We start from the raw sequence: 16,433 nt of genomic DNA, 5'->3' as shown, positions 1-16,433 counted from the left end.
AAGATTCCTGTGTTTGTCGTATGCTTAAATACAGTTCTTTTGGAAACAGGGCAAAAGAAAACAAAATTCTCTTCCTTACTACTTCATGTATGGAATAGCAATGGATCTTTTATATTTTGTTTCAAGGTCAGTGGGGAGAAATTATATGACTGGGGTTTACGTGGATACATAGTCGTAGAAGATTTGTGGAAGGAGAACATTCAAAAGGTGAGAAAGATCTTTTTCATTATCTTCCTTTTGGTTTAAATATGTGGTTTCTCTCGGGTTTTATAAAATTCTTGATGCCCTGTTGCTTGCTCTTGCTTTTTCTGTTTGTATTTCCTTATGCTTCTAGCTCAGATTCTCTGGTGGCCTTTATTGGAGGAGCAATAGAACCTCTGTGCATTTGATTATTTTCAGCAGGGCTGAATAAGTGGGGGCCATAAAATACATTCCACCCCAGTCTTCGACCATAATTTCCACTGTATTGTATTTACAGTTTGCTCCAAGTGTTGCATATTATCTGAAAGTTTTATCAAAACTAGATTCAAAGGGAACATGCTGTGCTCCCAGCAAAAGACAAATAACCGAGACTCCTCTTGATATTTCATTCACCATAGGCTTTGTTCTTCGCTTTATCAGTACTGTAACTGTTCATCCCCTAGCCTATGGGCCCAGTTAAGGGCATATACGGGACCAGCCACCAGTTACAGGCCATTGTGCTGACTGGTGGGCAAACAGCAGAGGGGAAAAGGTTGTGGAATTATAAGGACAGGTCATTTTTTTGTCTCTTCTCACAGCCACTTAGCTGATTAAATGTTGCCCATGTTTGCTGGGACATTCTCTCTTTCCTCTGATAAGGATTAGAGAATATAGAACAAGGCATCATGCCTCCTCCAAGCACTCAGAGGCACAGCTCGATAAGGAAGAATTAGGGTTCTTATTATTAACATACCTTCTGTATCATAGAATACTTTTGACTCCTGTCATCTCAAATCAGAATACCCTTTTAAAAAATATAAATACCTAGGGAATTCCCTGGTGGTCCAGTGGTTAGGCTCCGAGCTTCCACTGCAGGGGGCATGGGTTCGATCCCTGGTCGGGGAACTAAGATCTCACATGCTATGCGGCATGGCCCATAAATAAATAGATAGATAAATAGATAAATACATACATACCTATCTCAAAACCCAGGATTTCAAACTGGAATTTGGAAGTAACATTAACAGAATAAATTGTAAGCCCTCCTCATTAGTTACATAAATAATCTTCCAGTGAAATCTTAAGACTAATTATTGTACTGGTGATTTGTAAATGAATTAGTCTCTGTTGAGCCTGTTTAAACTAGCTCTTGAGTAGGAAGTTCTATATTAATATCAAGTGCCCTTTGGCAATCCCTTTTAAAGAATAAATGCTCATAGTTTTATTTTCATTTCTCTGACATTTTCTTTGGAAGCTTTCTTTCCTGTTTAAAAAATTCCTGAAGTCCGCACTGAGTTTAATATGGGAAAGGAAACAGAATGTCAGGAAAACTATACACAGCCTTAGAAAGAAATGTAGAAAATGAAACTCCTCCTCAGTTCTGAGTGCTCACTGTGGTGTCAGTGCAGAACCGATACACATGAAAGCTATGGTGGGGGGGATCCCCTGGGAGCCTCTGAGCGCTCTCTGTGGTGTCAGGCAGACACGTGCACACCAATGGGACTGTGGTTGGAATGCAAGCTAAGCAGAACAGCATTTTATTGTAATTTGAAGACATTGGATATTACAGCTACTCATATTTACATGCAAGTCTTTGGGGAGCGAGATAGTAAAGATGCCTAATTAGCCTGGGGTTGGTCTGCATGTCTTCTCTGGTCTTCCTTCTATGCTCTTGCCCTCTTGAGCGTCACTGAGAGCTTAGTGTTCTTCAATTCACTTACTCTCAAAGCACAGTTGTCCTGACAGCTATCTGTTGTGAATAGAAGATAATAAAATGGATGTTGACTACTTAAACATTTAGCACAAGTTTTAAATGAAAAATATCAGAAGGCCTTATTAATTCAAGATTCAATATAGTTAGATTTGGGGAATTATTTGATATGTACATACTTTTGGTGGTAAATAGTCAAAGAAATTTGGGGACATTGTGTTTAAAATGGGGCCCTGAGGGACTTCCCTGGTGGTCCAGTGGTTAAGGTTCTGTACTTCCAGTGCAGGGGAACTAGATCCCCACATTCCACAAATTTCTTTGACTACTTACAACCAAAAGTAGGTACATCTGTTACATTATTATAGTACAAACAATTATGAATCAGATTGCACCTAATTGAGACTGGTAATTGAAGCCTAACTTGAAAACCAATTTCCAGACATGCTAAGAAACAAATATCTCCTCCATGAGGTGTTCTTCAGTTCCCTTCAAAGAATTCCCGGGCCCCCAAAGATTCCTGTTCCAGGGTAGCTTAAGTCTTTGCTCTCCTTAATAAAGCAAAAACAAACAAAAAATACTGAAACCCACAAAGTCCAACAAGTGGGGGGCAGGGAAATCAATAAAAGACAATGGCATTTCACTATCAAATAATGGGGCCCTGAAATTTTAAGTGGTATGAATGATGGTTCAGTTCTCAATTATATTATTTCCCATGGAGCTGTATTACTCTCAGAAACCTTCAGTCTGTGGCATTTTTTGCTCTGCCACATCTCTTTTCCCTTTTAGGAATTAATTCTAAATGTTTGCACTGAGTCTTCTATCAACGAAGTTTGGATGAGGTGGTCTTTCAGTCCTGTCATTGGTCAGTGAAGAGGAATTTATCTGCTTCAGCTAAAATGAATTCTTTGTCTGAACTGTGAAGCAAAGATGGGTGTGTCCAGAAATATTGTCATCATAATGGGTCTAGGTTTTTTTTTCTTTTTTTGAGATAAAAAAACATATAAAATATGTCATAAAATACAACATATATAATATAAAATAACTGCATATATATGTATATTTACAGTTTAAAATCCAACAATATAATGACCATACATATACCAACAAACCATCCATCTTTAAAAATAGGAAATTACCAATGTCTTCCAAGTTCTTCCTGGGCCCTTCCATCTCCCCAGAGAGAACCACTATCCAGAATTTTGTGCTTTTCATTCCATTGTTTTTCTTTAAACTTTTTCTTTTAGTTGAACCACATAACGTATTTATTCTAAAACACTGTAGTTGAGCTTGCCTGTTTTTTGCCTTTATAATATAAATAACTATCAAATATACATATAAATAAATATATAGTTTAGATGGAGTCTTACTATATGTGTTATTTTGCAAGTTGTTTTGTTCCCTAAACATTATGTTAATGGGTTGTGTATGCCCGTAATTTATTAATTTACACTGCTATGGAATATTTCTTTGTGGGAAGATACCCGTGTTGATGGCTAACTAGGTGGCTTTCAGTATATTGTCGTTGCACACACAGCTTTGAGCATATTTCTGTACATGTGTCATGGTTTATTAAGAGTTTCTTAGGCCAGGGACTTCCCTGGTGGCACAGTGGTTAAGAATCCGCCTGCCAATGCAGGGGACACGGGTTCGATCCCTGGTCCGGGAAGATCCCACACGCTGCGGAGCAACTAAGCTTGTGTACCACAACTACTGAGCCCACATGCTGCAACTACTTGAGCCTGCGCACCTAGAGCCCGTGCTCCACGACAAGAGAAGCCACTGCAACGAGAAGCCCGCGCACCGCAACAAAGAGTAGCCCCCACTTGCCATAACTAGAGAGTGCCCGCGCTCAGCAACGAAGACCCAACGCAGCCAAAAATTAAATTAAATTAAATTAAATTAAATTAAATTAAATTAAATTAAATTAAAAAAAGAGTTTTTCTAGGCCAGGATTCCTAGTTCATAATGTCTGCACATCAATTTTACTAGATGACAAGTTTTCCATTTTTGCCAGTCTGGTGCCTTTGAAATAGTTTTTCACTGTGGGGTGTGTTTGTGTGTGTGTGCATGCGTGTGTGTGTGTGTGTGTGTGTGCGTGTGTATCTCTTTACTTTGTTCCCCAATTTTTATTTTGAAAAAATACTTCAAAACTACAGAAGAGGGCTTCCCTGGTGGCGCAGTGGTTGAGAGTCCGCCTGCTGATGCAGGGGACGCAGGTTCGTGCCCCGGTCCGGGAAGATCCTGCATGCCGCGGAGCGGCTGAGCCCGTGAGCCATGGCCGCTGAGCCTGCGCATCTGGAGCCTGTGCTCTGCAACGGGAGAGGCCACAACAGTGAGAGGCCTGCGTACCGCAAAAAAAAAAAAAAAAAACTACAGAAGAGTTGCAGGAATAGTATAATGAATATACCCTTCACATAGATTCACCAATTAACGTTTTGCTACATTTGCTTTGTCTTTTTACACATGCTTGGGTGCTCACACACATGTGTATTTTATTTTTCTGAACCATTTGAGAGTTAGTTGTAGATACTGCGCTTTCTACCCATATCTAATTCAGCATATATTTCTAAAGAACATGGTCATTTACTGATATAATCACAATACCATTATCATGCTCAGGAAAGTTGACATTTCATTGTTTACATGATCATTATCTAATATACAGTCCATAGTCAGATTTCCTCAGTTGCCGCAATAATGTGCTTTCCTTCAACAATTTTTAAATTGATTTTTTTATAGCTGAGTGAATTATTATAAGGCACACACCCTTGTAACCATCATCTAGGACAAAAACCCAGAATTTTGCCAGCCTCCCCAGAAGCCCTTCCATGTAGCTCACCCCAATCACATTCCTCTCTTTCCATCCAAAACTACCTACTATCCTGACTTCCATAGTAGGAAGTAACTTCCCTGTTTTTCTTAATGGCTTTATCACCTAAGTCTTTATCCCTGTCACTTTAGTCTTGCCCATGATTATTTCTGACTTGATATTCCTTTTAAGTCTTTTTTTTCCCCTTTTAAGTCACTTAATCTACTGGTTCCCCTTCCATCCTCTTATTTTCCTTACACTGTATCTGTTAGAGGAACCTGGCGTGTCGGACCTGTAGAGTTTCCAACAGTTTGGGTTTTGCGGATTGCACGCTTACGGTGCAGTTGAACGTGTTCCTTTCTCCTCTACGTTTCCTGTAGATTGGCCACTGGATCCAGAGGCTGCCTAATCAAGTTCGTGTTTGATCCTATTGGCAAGGTCTATGTAGGCATCTAAGTTTTTGCTTCACTTTAGCATTTTGGTGTTAGTGGCTATTGAGGCTCAATGCCTAGACCTACTGACTCACTGGGAGTTGGAAAATGGTGATATTCTATTTCTGTCATTTCATTTTCACATAATAGCTAGAACAGTTTAATAAGGAACTACTTCCCCTCATATACTATTTAGTTACACAGTTATAGGAAAGATAGGATAAATGCTCAATTTTTGCTCTTATTTATCTGGTTTTCAAAATAATAAATTGGTTCCCTCTCATCCTCAGAAGGTCACCAATTAGTGGGGGATTTTTTTAGAATCATTTTGAATTTGTAGATTTAAATATATTTGGGTTTGAATGCTTTGTATTTCTTATCCTTGTTGGAGTTCAGATTGTTCCATTTTGGCCAGTAGAAGTTGGCTCTGCGTCCTTTTGACATGACACAAGGACTCTGCAATAGTTTCCTCCCTGTCTGGCATGTCAAAATGGTCTCAGAATCTCTCATTGTTGTTTTAATGTATGTTCCTTTGATTACTAATGAGGTTGAGCATCTTTTCACATGTTTATTGGTTTCTTCTTGAAATGCCTGTTCGTGTCTTTTGGCCTTTTTTTTTTTTTTCCCGGTGCGCGGGCCTTTCACTGTTGTGGTCTCTCCCGTTGCGGAGCACAGGCTCCGGACGTGCAGGCTCAGCAGCCAGGGCTCACGGGCCCAGCCGCTCCGCGGCATGTGGAATCTTCCCGGACCGGTGCACGAACCCGTGTCCCCTGCATCGGCAGGCAGACTCTCAACCACTGCGCCACCAGGGAAGCCCTTTTTGGCCATTTTTCATGTGGGTCATTAGTTCCTTTCTTAATGATTTATAAGAGTTCTTTATTTTTTCCTAGATACTAATATTTTTGGTCACATGTTTGCAGATGTGTTCTCCCAGTTTGAGGCTTGTTTCTTCAGTTTTGGTGCCTTTTGATGATCAGAAGTACTTAATGTAGTTGATTCATAGATCTTTTCCATTACGGTTTTCACTCTTTGACTCTAGATGTTTAATAAAAGCATGAAACTATTGATTGTCCATTGCTAATCTGAAACCCTTTCAGAATAGTCCCAGCTCAAAGCCTGAGTTTCAGAGATGGAGGCTATTTGTGGGTGTCAGGCCCCAGGGTCACAGATAGCTCTTTTGGAGTTGTCTTCTACATTAGCCAAACACAGCAGTGTGTTTCATTAAAAGTCATGTTTAATTTTCACTAGATTTTTTAAAAATGTGACAAGTTACTATCAAAGAATTGTAGAATGACTGTTAAAGACCAACAATAACTAAAAAGAAAAATCTTAATAATTCTTTGAAGGTAAGGAAAATATAAAAGAAATGTAAACCTGTTACTAACATGAAAACTGAGCAGAACTTCTAAAGCTGCGCTTTTTATAGTTGTATTCAAGCCTTTGCTGGCTCAGCAGGAAATTGAAAGGGAAGCAGCAGCCATCAATCTGAGTAAATGTGTCCTGCTTTCTTTTTCTCCATTCGAAATTCCTTAGCTTTCTAAACACACTCAAGTTTTGCTGTAAGTTATGTGATTTTAAAGTGATCATCTTTGAAATAAGGCAGTCATAGAAGGAGAAATACTGTATGATTCCACTTAAATGAAGTATCTAAAATAGTCAAATTTATAGAAGAAGAGAGTAGAGTGGTGGTTGCCAGGGGCTTGGGGGAGTGGAAAATGGGGAGTTGCTAATCAATGGGTATAAAGTTTCAGTTATGCAAGATGAATACATTCTAGAGACCTGCTGTACAATATAGTGCCTATAGTTAACATTACTGTATTGTACACTTAAAAATTTGTCAGGAGGGCAGATCTCATATTAAGCGTTCTTACCACAATAAAATAAAAATAAGGACAATGTGGTGGGTTTTCCATAAAGCTAAATTTGTTCTGAAATTGTGCCCTTTCTAGTTTTTGCTGTTTAAAATTCTAAGAAATAAAGGTACTAGGCAATGATTTTTCTTTTCTTTTTTCTTGGCTGCGTTGGGTCTTCATTGCTGTGCACGGGCTTTCTCTAGTTGTGGGGAGCAGGGGCTACTCTTTGTCGCGGTGTGTGGGCTTCTCACTGCGGTGTCTTCTCTTGTTGCGGAGCACAGGCTCTAGGCGCACAGGCTTCAGTAGTTGTGGCACACAGGCTCAGTATTTGTGGCTCGTGGGCTCTGGAGCGCAGGCTCAGTAGTTGTGACGCACGGGCTTAGTTGCTCCGCGGCATGTGAGATCTTCCCGGACCAGGGATTGAGCCTGTGTCTCCTGCGTTGGCAGGCAGATTCCTAACCACTGTGCCATCAGGGAAGTCCCTTTCTTTTTTTTTAAACATCATTACTTAACAAAATAAAAAGTAAGAAATCCTGAAAAAAAAAAGTCTCCTTTTTCGAAAGGCATACACTTTTGGTATGAGGAAAGGTAGACGAGGCAGGATGCAGCATGGCCTGGTGGCCAAGAGAGTGGACTCCAGAGTGGGTACACCGGGCTCTTCCCCCACTCCCACCCCACCCCCACCTCTTACAAGCCTTGAAACCTTGGGAAATTGCTCTGGTGCTCTTGGGAAATGGGGGTAGTACCTCATGGGGCTGTTTCAAGGATTGAGTTTATCCATGTGAGAAGCTGAGAAAATGGACAGACTTTAGAAATGGTAACCATGATAGATGTCATGTGACATCTGCTTAGGAGAAGGTAACATTTCCTGATGGAAAATGGAGCCCTAGGGCTTATTATACTCCTTAGTCGAAAGTCCTCCTATCTGTTTTAGTTTCCTATTGCAGCCATAACAAATGACCACAAATTTACTGGCTGAAAGTAATACAAATTTATTATCTTAGACTCTGTAGGTCAGGAGTCCGGTGGTAAATCAAGGTGTCAGCAGGGCTGCATTCCTTTCTGGAGGTTCCAGGGGAGAATCCGCTTCCTGCTCCTTGAGGTTGTTGACAGAATTTAGTTTCTTGGCAGTTATAGGACCAAGGTCTGCTTTGCTAGCTGTCAGCTGAGGGTAGTTCCCAGCTTCTAGAGGCTGCAGCATTCCTTGACTCCCAGCCCTCTTCCTTCGTCTTCAGAGCCAGCTGCTGCAAATGAGTCCTTTTCATGTCCCATTTCTTTGACCCTGTCTTCCATCTTCTTAGACTATAGGAACCCATGTGATTCGATTGGGCCCACCCGGATAATCCAAGATAATCTCCCTATTGTAAGGTCAGCTGGTTAGCAGCCTTAACTCCAGTGCCACTGTAATTCTCCTTTGCCATGTACGGTAGCACAGTCACAGGTTCCAGGATTAGGGTGCAAACATCTTTGAGGGGGCCGTTATTCTGCCTACCACATCCAGTGAACTGGAATTTCACTGGGGTCTGTAACAGGTCATTTATGTTTACCTTTTATTTCCTCATCAAAAAAGTTAAGTGACCTACCACATAGGATAGGTAGTTTTTTTTTTAACACCTTTATTGGAGTATAATTGCTTTACAATGGTGTGTTCGTTTCTGCTTTATAACAAAGTGACTCAGCCATACATATACAGATATCCCCATATCTCCTCCCTCTTGCGTCTCCCTCCCACCCTCCCTATCCCACCCCTCTAGGTGGTCACCAAGCACCAAGCTGATCTCCCTGTGCTATGCGGCTGCTTCCCACTAGCTATCTGTTTTACGTTTGGTAGTGTATATATGTTCATGCCACTCTCTCACTTCGCCCCAGCTTACCCGTCCCCCTCCCCGTGTCCTCAAGTCCATTCTGTACGTCTGTGTCTTTATTCCTGTCCTGCCCCTAGGTTCATCAGAACCTTTTTTTTTTTTAGATTCCATATATATGTGTTAGCATACGGTATTTGTTTTTCTCCTTCTGACTTACTTCACTCTGTATGACCATCTCTAGGTCCATCCACGTCACTACAGATAACTCAGTTTCGTTTCTTTTGGGATAGGTCATTTTTATTGAGCACTTGCTGTGAGCTTGGCCCTGTGTGCTAACTGTATGCTCAGGAAGAGTCTGTGAGGCAGGTTCTATTATTATCTCCATGTTATAAACGAGGAAACTGCATTTTGGAGCAGTTAAGTAATTGATCAAAATAATTCAACTGGTGAGGGGATCAGACATTTCAAGTGGATTGCTGTACCTCAGAGGTTTGGCTAGAAATCCCCCTTCATATGGCAGTGCATACTAATTAGAAATAAATATTTTTATTAAAACAAATGTTTCAATTTTGCTAATAGAAGTTATTATTCATGTTCATGGACATGGTAAGAAAATAAAATTTCTACTGTAGCTTAGCCAAGTTGACACATAAAATTAACCATCACAGTGCAGTGCTGTTTAGCTTATTCCTCTAGCCCTTTGCAATCCAATATGGCAGGCACCAGATGTTGACTACATGAAGTGTAGCTAATCTGAACTGAGGTATGCTGTAAGCGCAAATTCACACCAAATTTAGAAGACATGGTACAAATAAAAAGATTGTAAACTATCTCATAATTTTAATGTTGATTGATGTTATCTTGATTACATGTTGAAATAATAGTATTTTAGATGTGTTGGGTTAAATAAAATGTATCAATCACTTTAAAAAAACAATGAAACCCAATATGTATTGAAATTAGATATAAGGAGAATGGTTGCATTGTAAAATATTTTAAGTAAAACTGTCCGAAAATGCAGAAAAAATTGATTTCTGGCTTGTGCTAAGTCACAAACTGTCTTTTGAAGTCAGAATGTTGTTTTTGCTGAGATGATGATGGTTTCTGCCAAGAGAGATCTGATTTGTAATAGGGTGGATGGGTTCAATACTTCATTAGTGAGATATTTGGCTGTCATGTTTTGTTATACTATAAGTGATATGTAATCAAACAAGAAAAATTTCCTAGCAACAGTTGTTTTCTTCAACCAGAAGAATGTCTTTATGTACTCATTTTCTTAATGTCCAAAGGATAAAAAAAGTTTATGAATTTAGCATCTTATATTCTTATCTTATTCTAAGATAATATATCTTATCTTATATTTTTGATTAACTAAGTAGGGAACCACATGGTTTTTATGACAGACCCAATTGTTGGACATAGTTATCTCACTTGCCTTCATAAGCCTCTTTTTATCTCTTCTTCATTAATTACATACCCAAACTTTTTTTTAAACACTCATCAGGTCTCTAGGTTCTACCTCATTTCATTTGTTTATTCAACAAATGTTTGAATACTGTGTGCTAGGAGGTCCTAGGAGTATTGTGCCCTCATGAAACTTATATATATTTGTGAAGGATTCAAACATGAATGAAAGAATTACACAAATCAGGAAGTGCATGGATGCTATCAATGTGAATAAAAGGTTCTTATCTGAATCGAAGGGCAGAGGACAGGGGAAAGCCTTGATCTAAAGGATGAATAGCATTTAGCCAGACCAAAATTGGGATTGACCAGTCTAGGTCAAGGGATTTATTTTGCAAAGGTCCTATCCCAGGAAAGAGCTTGGCAAGTTGGAAGAGCAACAGCAAGAATGCCTCTGGTGTGTGTGTGTGTGTGTGTGTGTGTGTGTGTGTGAAAGTGGCTCTCAAGGAATAGCGTAAGGCATAGGCGCTGAGTCCTGTAGAGCTCTGTTCAGAGCAACAAGTAGACCTGGATATTGTGTGATGATCCACCAAGCAATACGTATGGCCTGTTTCCCCAGAACTCCATCATCAAGTGAATGTGGTCTGTAGATAGGGTGACCATCCAATTTATCATCCAAACCAGGATACTCTTGAGAGTGAAACGGGGCACTATTAATTATGCTGGGACAATAAGTATAAACCAGTATGTATAACTTGGGCAAGCCAAGATGTATGATCACTATGCTTAGAGACAGGTTCTCAACCACTTCAGTAAGCCTGAAGTTGCCTAGGAGCCATGCTCTGAAATTACAGGGTTAGGCGTGTGTTCCTGCTTTCTCACATTCCCCCCCTCCTTCACCCATGGATAACTCTGAGAGAAGGCCACCGGCAGAACCTGCACCAGGTCTAAACCACAGAATCACAGCCCTATTGCCCACCCAACTACAGCCTAGTGTTTTTCAGATTGCCATCTCATGAGAGCTCAGATCCTCGACGTACATCAGGTCTTATTAATGTGTTTTCAGAATTAAAGTCTTAAAAACATCTGGGAAAGCAAGTAAGGCCTTAAACATTTAGCACGTGAACTTTTCCCACGAGAACCTTTCCTACCTTACTTTTCACTGATGATGTGACCTAATTATATGTTCCCAGATGGTGGCCAGGCGGAATGGGTGCCGTCTGGTTATAACCTCTTCCAGAGTAAACATGTTTTGTGATTTAGCCCCTATGGTGGATGATATACGGAGCGGAGTACCCACAGAAAACCGTCCCATAGGTGTGAAACCTTGTTTTTTTAGTTTCAGATCATGATGACTATTCTTTTTTTTTTTTTATTGGAGTATACAGTGTTGTGTTAGTTTCAGGTGTACAGCAAAGTGATTCAGTAACCTTCTTTAATACTTACAGTGGCATGAAGTAGTAAAGAAATCTTTTCACTATTGATTGGATTTTTTATCAAATCAGCTGTTGGCCGAATCTGTGTAGTGAGGATTAATGGAGCTTTATTTCCTGCTCTCCTCTGTGCCTGAGTCACTTTCTACAGCAGGGCCCTCAGGGAGCCCTAGTAATTCCTTCAGTTTACCGAGACATGGGTCACTTTGCATCAGATAATATTCAGTCACATGGTGAAGATGTGCACTTTGAAACAGTCTACTATTTCTTTAGAAGTTTTACTATTTCTTTTCAAACTGCATTAATATTCTTACTTTCTGTTTTACAAGTCGGAAAATGTGAAGAATTCACCCGGAAATAAGTAGAATACTCCATGCTCTGCCCATTTTAATCAGGTAAAGAACAAGAAAACTCTGTGGTTATTTTTAGCATTATTAGCACCAATTGAAATGACTTGTCTTTAATTAATTTGATTTGATTAATTATAGCCATTTCAACTTCATGTGGACACATAAGGGTCAGGGTGATATTTCATTCCATCTTTAATTTCTGGGCTTAAGTGCTGTGACTTTTTAATTGTGTTTGTTCCTGAGAAGTACCTGGGTTTTTTATACAAGCTAGAAGTCGACATTTGGGATTTGTCTATAAACCTATTTCAAACAATTATTTCCTAGGCTTATTTTTTTTTCAGACAGCATTTCACTATAGTAAGCACAGTTGTGTGCATCTAATAATCATTCAATAAACATTTGATGAATGCATGACTATTGTAGAGAAGCTCAAAATTATATAGAGTAAGTGACATAGGGAATTCATAGGTGTCGTTGTCTTTCTTTGTGGATTTGAGTAACTTGAATCTAGAGAAATTTAGGATAGTATCTGATAAAGTCAATCAGTGTGATTTCTTCTGGTCGTATACTCAATTCACCATTTGTTTGCATTCATATGTTCAATATTTACCCATTGAGTACTTGCTAAGTAGAAAACACTAGTTACGTTAATATTATTTTGTGTATATATTAAAAATTATATAATAGCACTTATGATTTCATGGTAATTAGATTATATTGAATTTGGAAACAATCTAAATATTCAGCTACAGGAAAATGGTTTAATTATGGTATGTCCATAAAGAAGAATGTTATTATGTTTCAATAATATTTAATTGCATGGGAACATATGCACAATTATTAAATTAAAAAAAGAAAAAGGCTAGTGTGATACATTTTTAGAGAGGATAATGACCAGGAAATACAACAAAAATTTAAGTATGTATCTTCAGATAGTAGGATTATGGATGATTTTTATATTTTTTCTTCTATATAACTTTATGTATTTTTAAATTTTTTGCAATGAATATGCATTTTCTTTATAATAGAAATTTGTTTAAAAAAATCAGTGTCACATTTATCATAAGGCATGGCTACTATTTAAAACTCATGAAAGCTCTGGGTTTGAGGTTTTCTTTCTCAAGTTGTCTCTGTGTTTTCAGAGACCTAGAGAGTCATATAATCTTAGAATTTGAAAAGGATCATCTGGCCCAACCCCCAGCCTCAAGTGTAAATTCTCTGTAGCCCTGTGTGTTCCCACTTTTCACCTCCACTGATAGGAAAAGCACCCCACAGGACAGCCATCTTTGGGCAGTCCTAATTTTTAGGGAGCTGTTTCTTATACTAAGCAAAAATACATCTCCTTGTAACTCCTACACAATGGTCTGATCTTGCCTTAGCAGTCACAGAAAATAAATCTAGATCCTCTTTCACATCACAGCCTTTCATATAGTAACCCCAAATCAGCATTTCTCAAATTTTGTTATACAAATTACCTGGGAAGCTTGTTAAAAAGCAGAGGCGTAGACCCCACCGCAGAACTGGCATCTCTGGAAAGTGGAGCCCGATGTGCATCAGATATGCTGTTAGAAAGGCGACTGGTGGGTAAGCAGCCAGGAAGTCACACATGTCCTTCAGAGACTTTACACTGAATATGGTTATATTTCTTTACAGGGGCAACGAGCCACAGAATAAAGGAAAACCATGTACATATCCACTTCATTCTTTCAAAAATATTCTGGGCCAGAGTTCAGCTTACTATATACACAGCCTTGATTTCATTTTTAATTTTTGTTAGCTCTTTATTGGAGATGTAATTTTTAATTATAAAAGTGATGCATATTTGTTGTAAAGAGTTTTTTTAGATAAATATTTTTAAAGCTTGTCTTGTCCTCCATTCCTTTCCCAGAGGTAATTTCTGTTGATAGTTTGGTACATCATTCCAGACTTTTTTCTTTATGTGTAACATACACACACACACACACACACACACACACACACGCACACGCATCCATACATGCTTTTGGGTTTTTGATAGAATGAGATCATATTCCTTGTACTGTTTTGCAAGTATACTGAAAGCTCCATGCAGGCACATAGTGCGGTTTTATTATCACACCTAAAGAAATTAACACTAATTCCGTAATATCATCTAATATTCAGGTAGTTTGCAGGTTTCCCTGATTGTCTCATTAATAACTTTTTACAGTTACTTTGTTTGAGTCAGGATCCAAACAAGATCTGCCACTGCATTTGACTGATGAGTCTCTTAAGTCCCTTTTATTTTTTTGTTTTTTAATTTTTTTACAAAGATATAAACTGTCTTTATTTTCAGCTGTTTTAAGTCCCTTTTAAACTGTAATAGTTCCTTCTCCCTCATTTTTCTCTTATCATTTATTTGTTGAAAAACTGGGCTTATTTGTCCTCTAAATTTCCCATGCTCTGGCTGTGGCTGAGTGCATCCATTTAGTGTCATTCTGTTTATCTCTTGGTTCCTCTCCTCTCTGCATTTCCCATAAACTGATAGTTGGATCTGAAGGCTAAATCAGATTTAGGTTCAATTTTTTGGTAAGAATACTTTGTAGGCAGTGTTATGTTTAGTTATGTTGAACGAACTTGCTTTTTTTTTCACTTAATATGTTGTGTACATCTTTCCCTGTTGGTACTTATAGATCTATCTCATTCCTCCTTTAGTTGCTTCATAATTTCCTAGTAGGGACTACCATGATCTATTGAATCTTTATTAATATAGATTACTGGCAGTTTGTAGTTTTTTTTTAACAATGCAGTAAATCTATTGAATTCTTAGAGAAGTTCAAAACAGATTAATAAACAGAGATAGAAAAGGTAAGTTAGTGGTTTAGATGTTTAAGAATTTTTAGTTTTATATTAAAACTAAAATATTTATAAACCTCTAATTGCTAAGTAGGTTCATTATGTGTTAGGAAAAAGGCAATCTGGAGAAGAGTTGGTTTGTCTTTGGTGTCTTTGGATTTGATGTGTGTTTCATTCCAGAAAAGAATGATGGGGTGATGTGAGGAAAGGTATGCGTCAGACTAGCAATGATGTAATCATGCTCTCCTCCAGCAGATGGATGGAAATGTAGTTGTTTGGTTTTCAGAAGGGGAGCGATGTAGTGTGTCCTGTGCCATTTAAGCGTTTATTTTTAATTTATTCACCCATCCATCTGTTTATCTTACATACCCAGCTAGCTGAGAATCTGCATGTGGTATTGATGTAACACAAAACCTTTCTGGTTTTCAGTGTACCCATTTATAAAATGGGAATAATTACAGATTTCTCTGGCTCATTGTCATCCTCATGGTCATATAATGGTATTATAAGTATTTGATGTGATCACTTAAACCTAAAGAATTTTCAAACTGCAAAATCTTAGAGCTGTTTTTATTTTGGGGGAAACTGTTTATTTATGGTTTTCTTTTTCTTTTAGTTATAGGTAAACATTGGAAACTCCATATGATAAACCAGTATTTCTACAGAAAAATGGCAGAGAAGTCAGTACTGAATGTAGTAAGTTGGCATTCTTCTTCAGGAAAAACTGTACTAGGCCTCTTTGTTATCTTGGGTGATGCCATACTCCAAGTAGACTAATCTGAAATTCTTTCACCTAGAGATAATGTATAAGCCTTAGAACTCCTCGTTCTCATGTTGCTATTTATGTACATAATTAAAATTCTAAGTTAAAAAAAAAGTTGTCCTGCTTTTTTTTCTCTTATTATTTATTGAGTGACAGTTTAAGTGTATCTGATGTCCCTGTGTGTGTCTCTGAGTGTACCTGTATGTGTGTGGGGGGGTATGCGTGTGTGCATGGTGTGTGTGTATGTTAAAACCCTTCACTCTGCTTCTTAGCGTCAGCTGTCAGGCAGTCTCCAAAGGTCAAGTTGAGAAAAGTGGCTCTGGAGCAGAGAGACGATGCTTCTATTGCCAGCACAAGGAGCAAAACTTGTAAGTAAAAGTTTGCCTGACCCTGATGAGAAGACATACAAAAGAACAGTGACCGTGACCCCTTATTGTGTGCCATTGCCTCCCAGCTTGTACAGATCTTCCGGTTCTTGACTGCCAGCGGGAGATGCATAATGACGTAGTCTCTGTCCTCTGCCAGCGGAGGAATGGTATGTGGTTGTGTGTGTTGGTTCTCTGTATGTAGGCCTTATATTTGCCTTTGTGGCCTCTAAATGCACAGCTCACTGAACTCCGTCTTCCCGGTGCTGGTGGGAACAGCAGGAGTTTCTTTTGACTTGTCAGCCAGCCAGGAAGGATGGGTGGGGAAACTATATGAAAGAGGATTGAGAATTTCCAAATTTCAGTCAAGCTTAGAAATTATAAGTCATCTTTGTATTCTTATAGTGTCAATTTAATTCCTAAATTGTTGACCTTCCAGAACTGATAGCAGTTGGGAAGATAGCAATACACAAATGGAACATGCACATGTTAATGTTAAATACATTTGACAGAGC

At 38.7% G+C, this 16,433-nt stretch overlaps 1 protein-coding gene across 1 annotated transcript in view; it reads left to right on the top strand.

Moving 5' to 3' along the window:
• The window catches only part of APOO (apolipoprotein O), a 57,393-nt gene extending 41,729 nt beyond the window's left edge, over window positions 1–15,664 (top strand). The window contains exons 7-9 of the mRNA XM_065900841.1: window positions 127–207; window positions 11,956–12,021; window positions 15,407–15,664. Coding sequence (XP_065756913.1) covers window positions 127–207; window positions 11,956–11,991 — 117 coding nt within the window. The 3' untranslated portion in view covers window positions 11,992–12,021; window positions 15,407–15,664. The remainder of the gene's footprint in view (window positions 1–126; window positions 208–11,955; window positions 12,022–15,406) is intronic.
• The last annotated feature ends 769 nt before the right edge of the window (window positions 15,665–16,433 follow it).

This window comes from Phocoena phocoena, chromosome X (genome assembly GCF_963924675.1).
Source record: "Phocoena phocoena chromosome X, mPhoPho1.1, whole genome shotgun sequence".
Lineage (NCBI taxonomy): Eukaryota > Metazoa > Chordata > Mammalia > Artiodactyla > Phocoenidae > Phocoena > Phocoena phocoena.
This window is presented reverse-complemented; position numbering and strand designations above follow the sequence as displayed.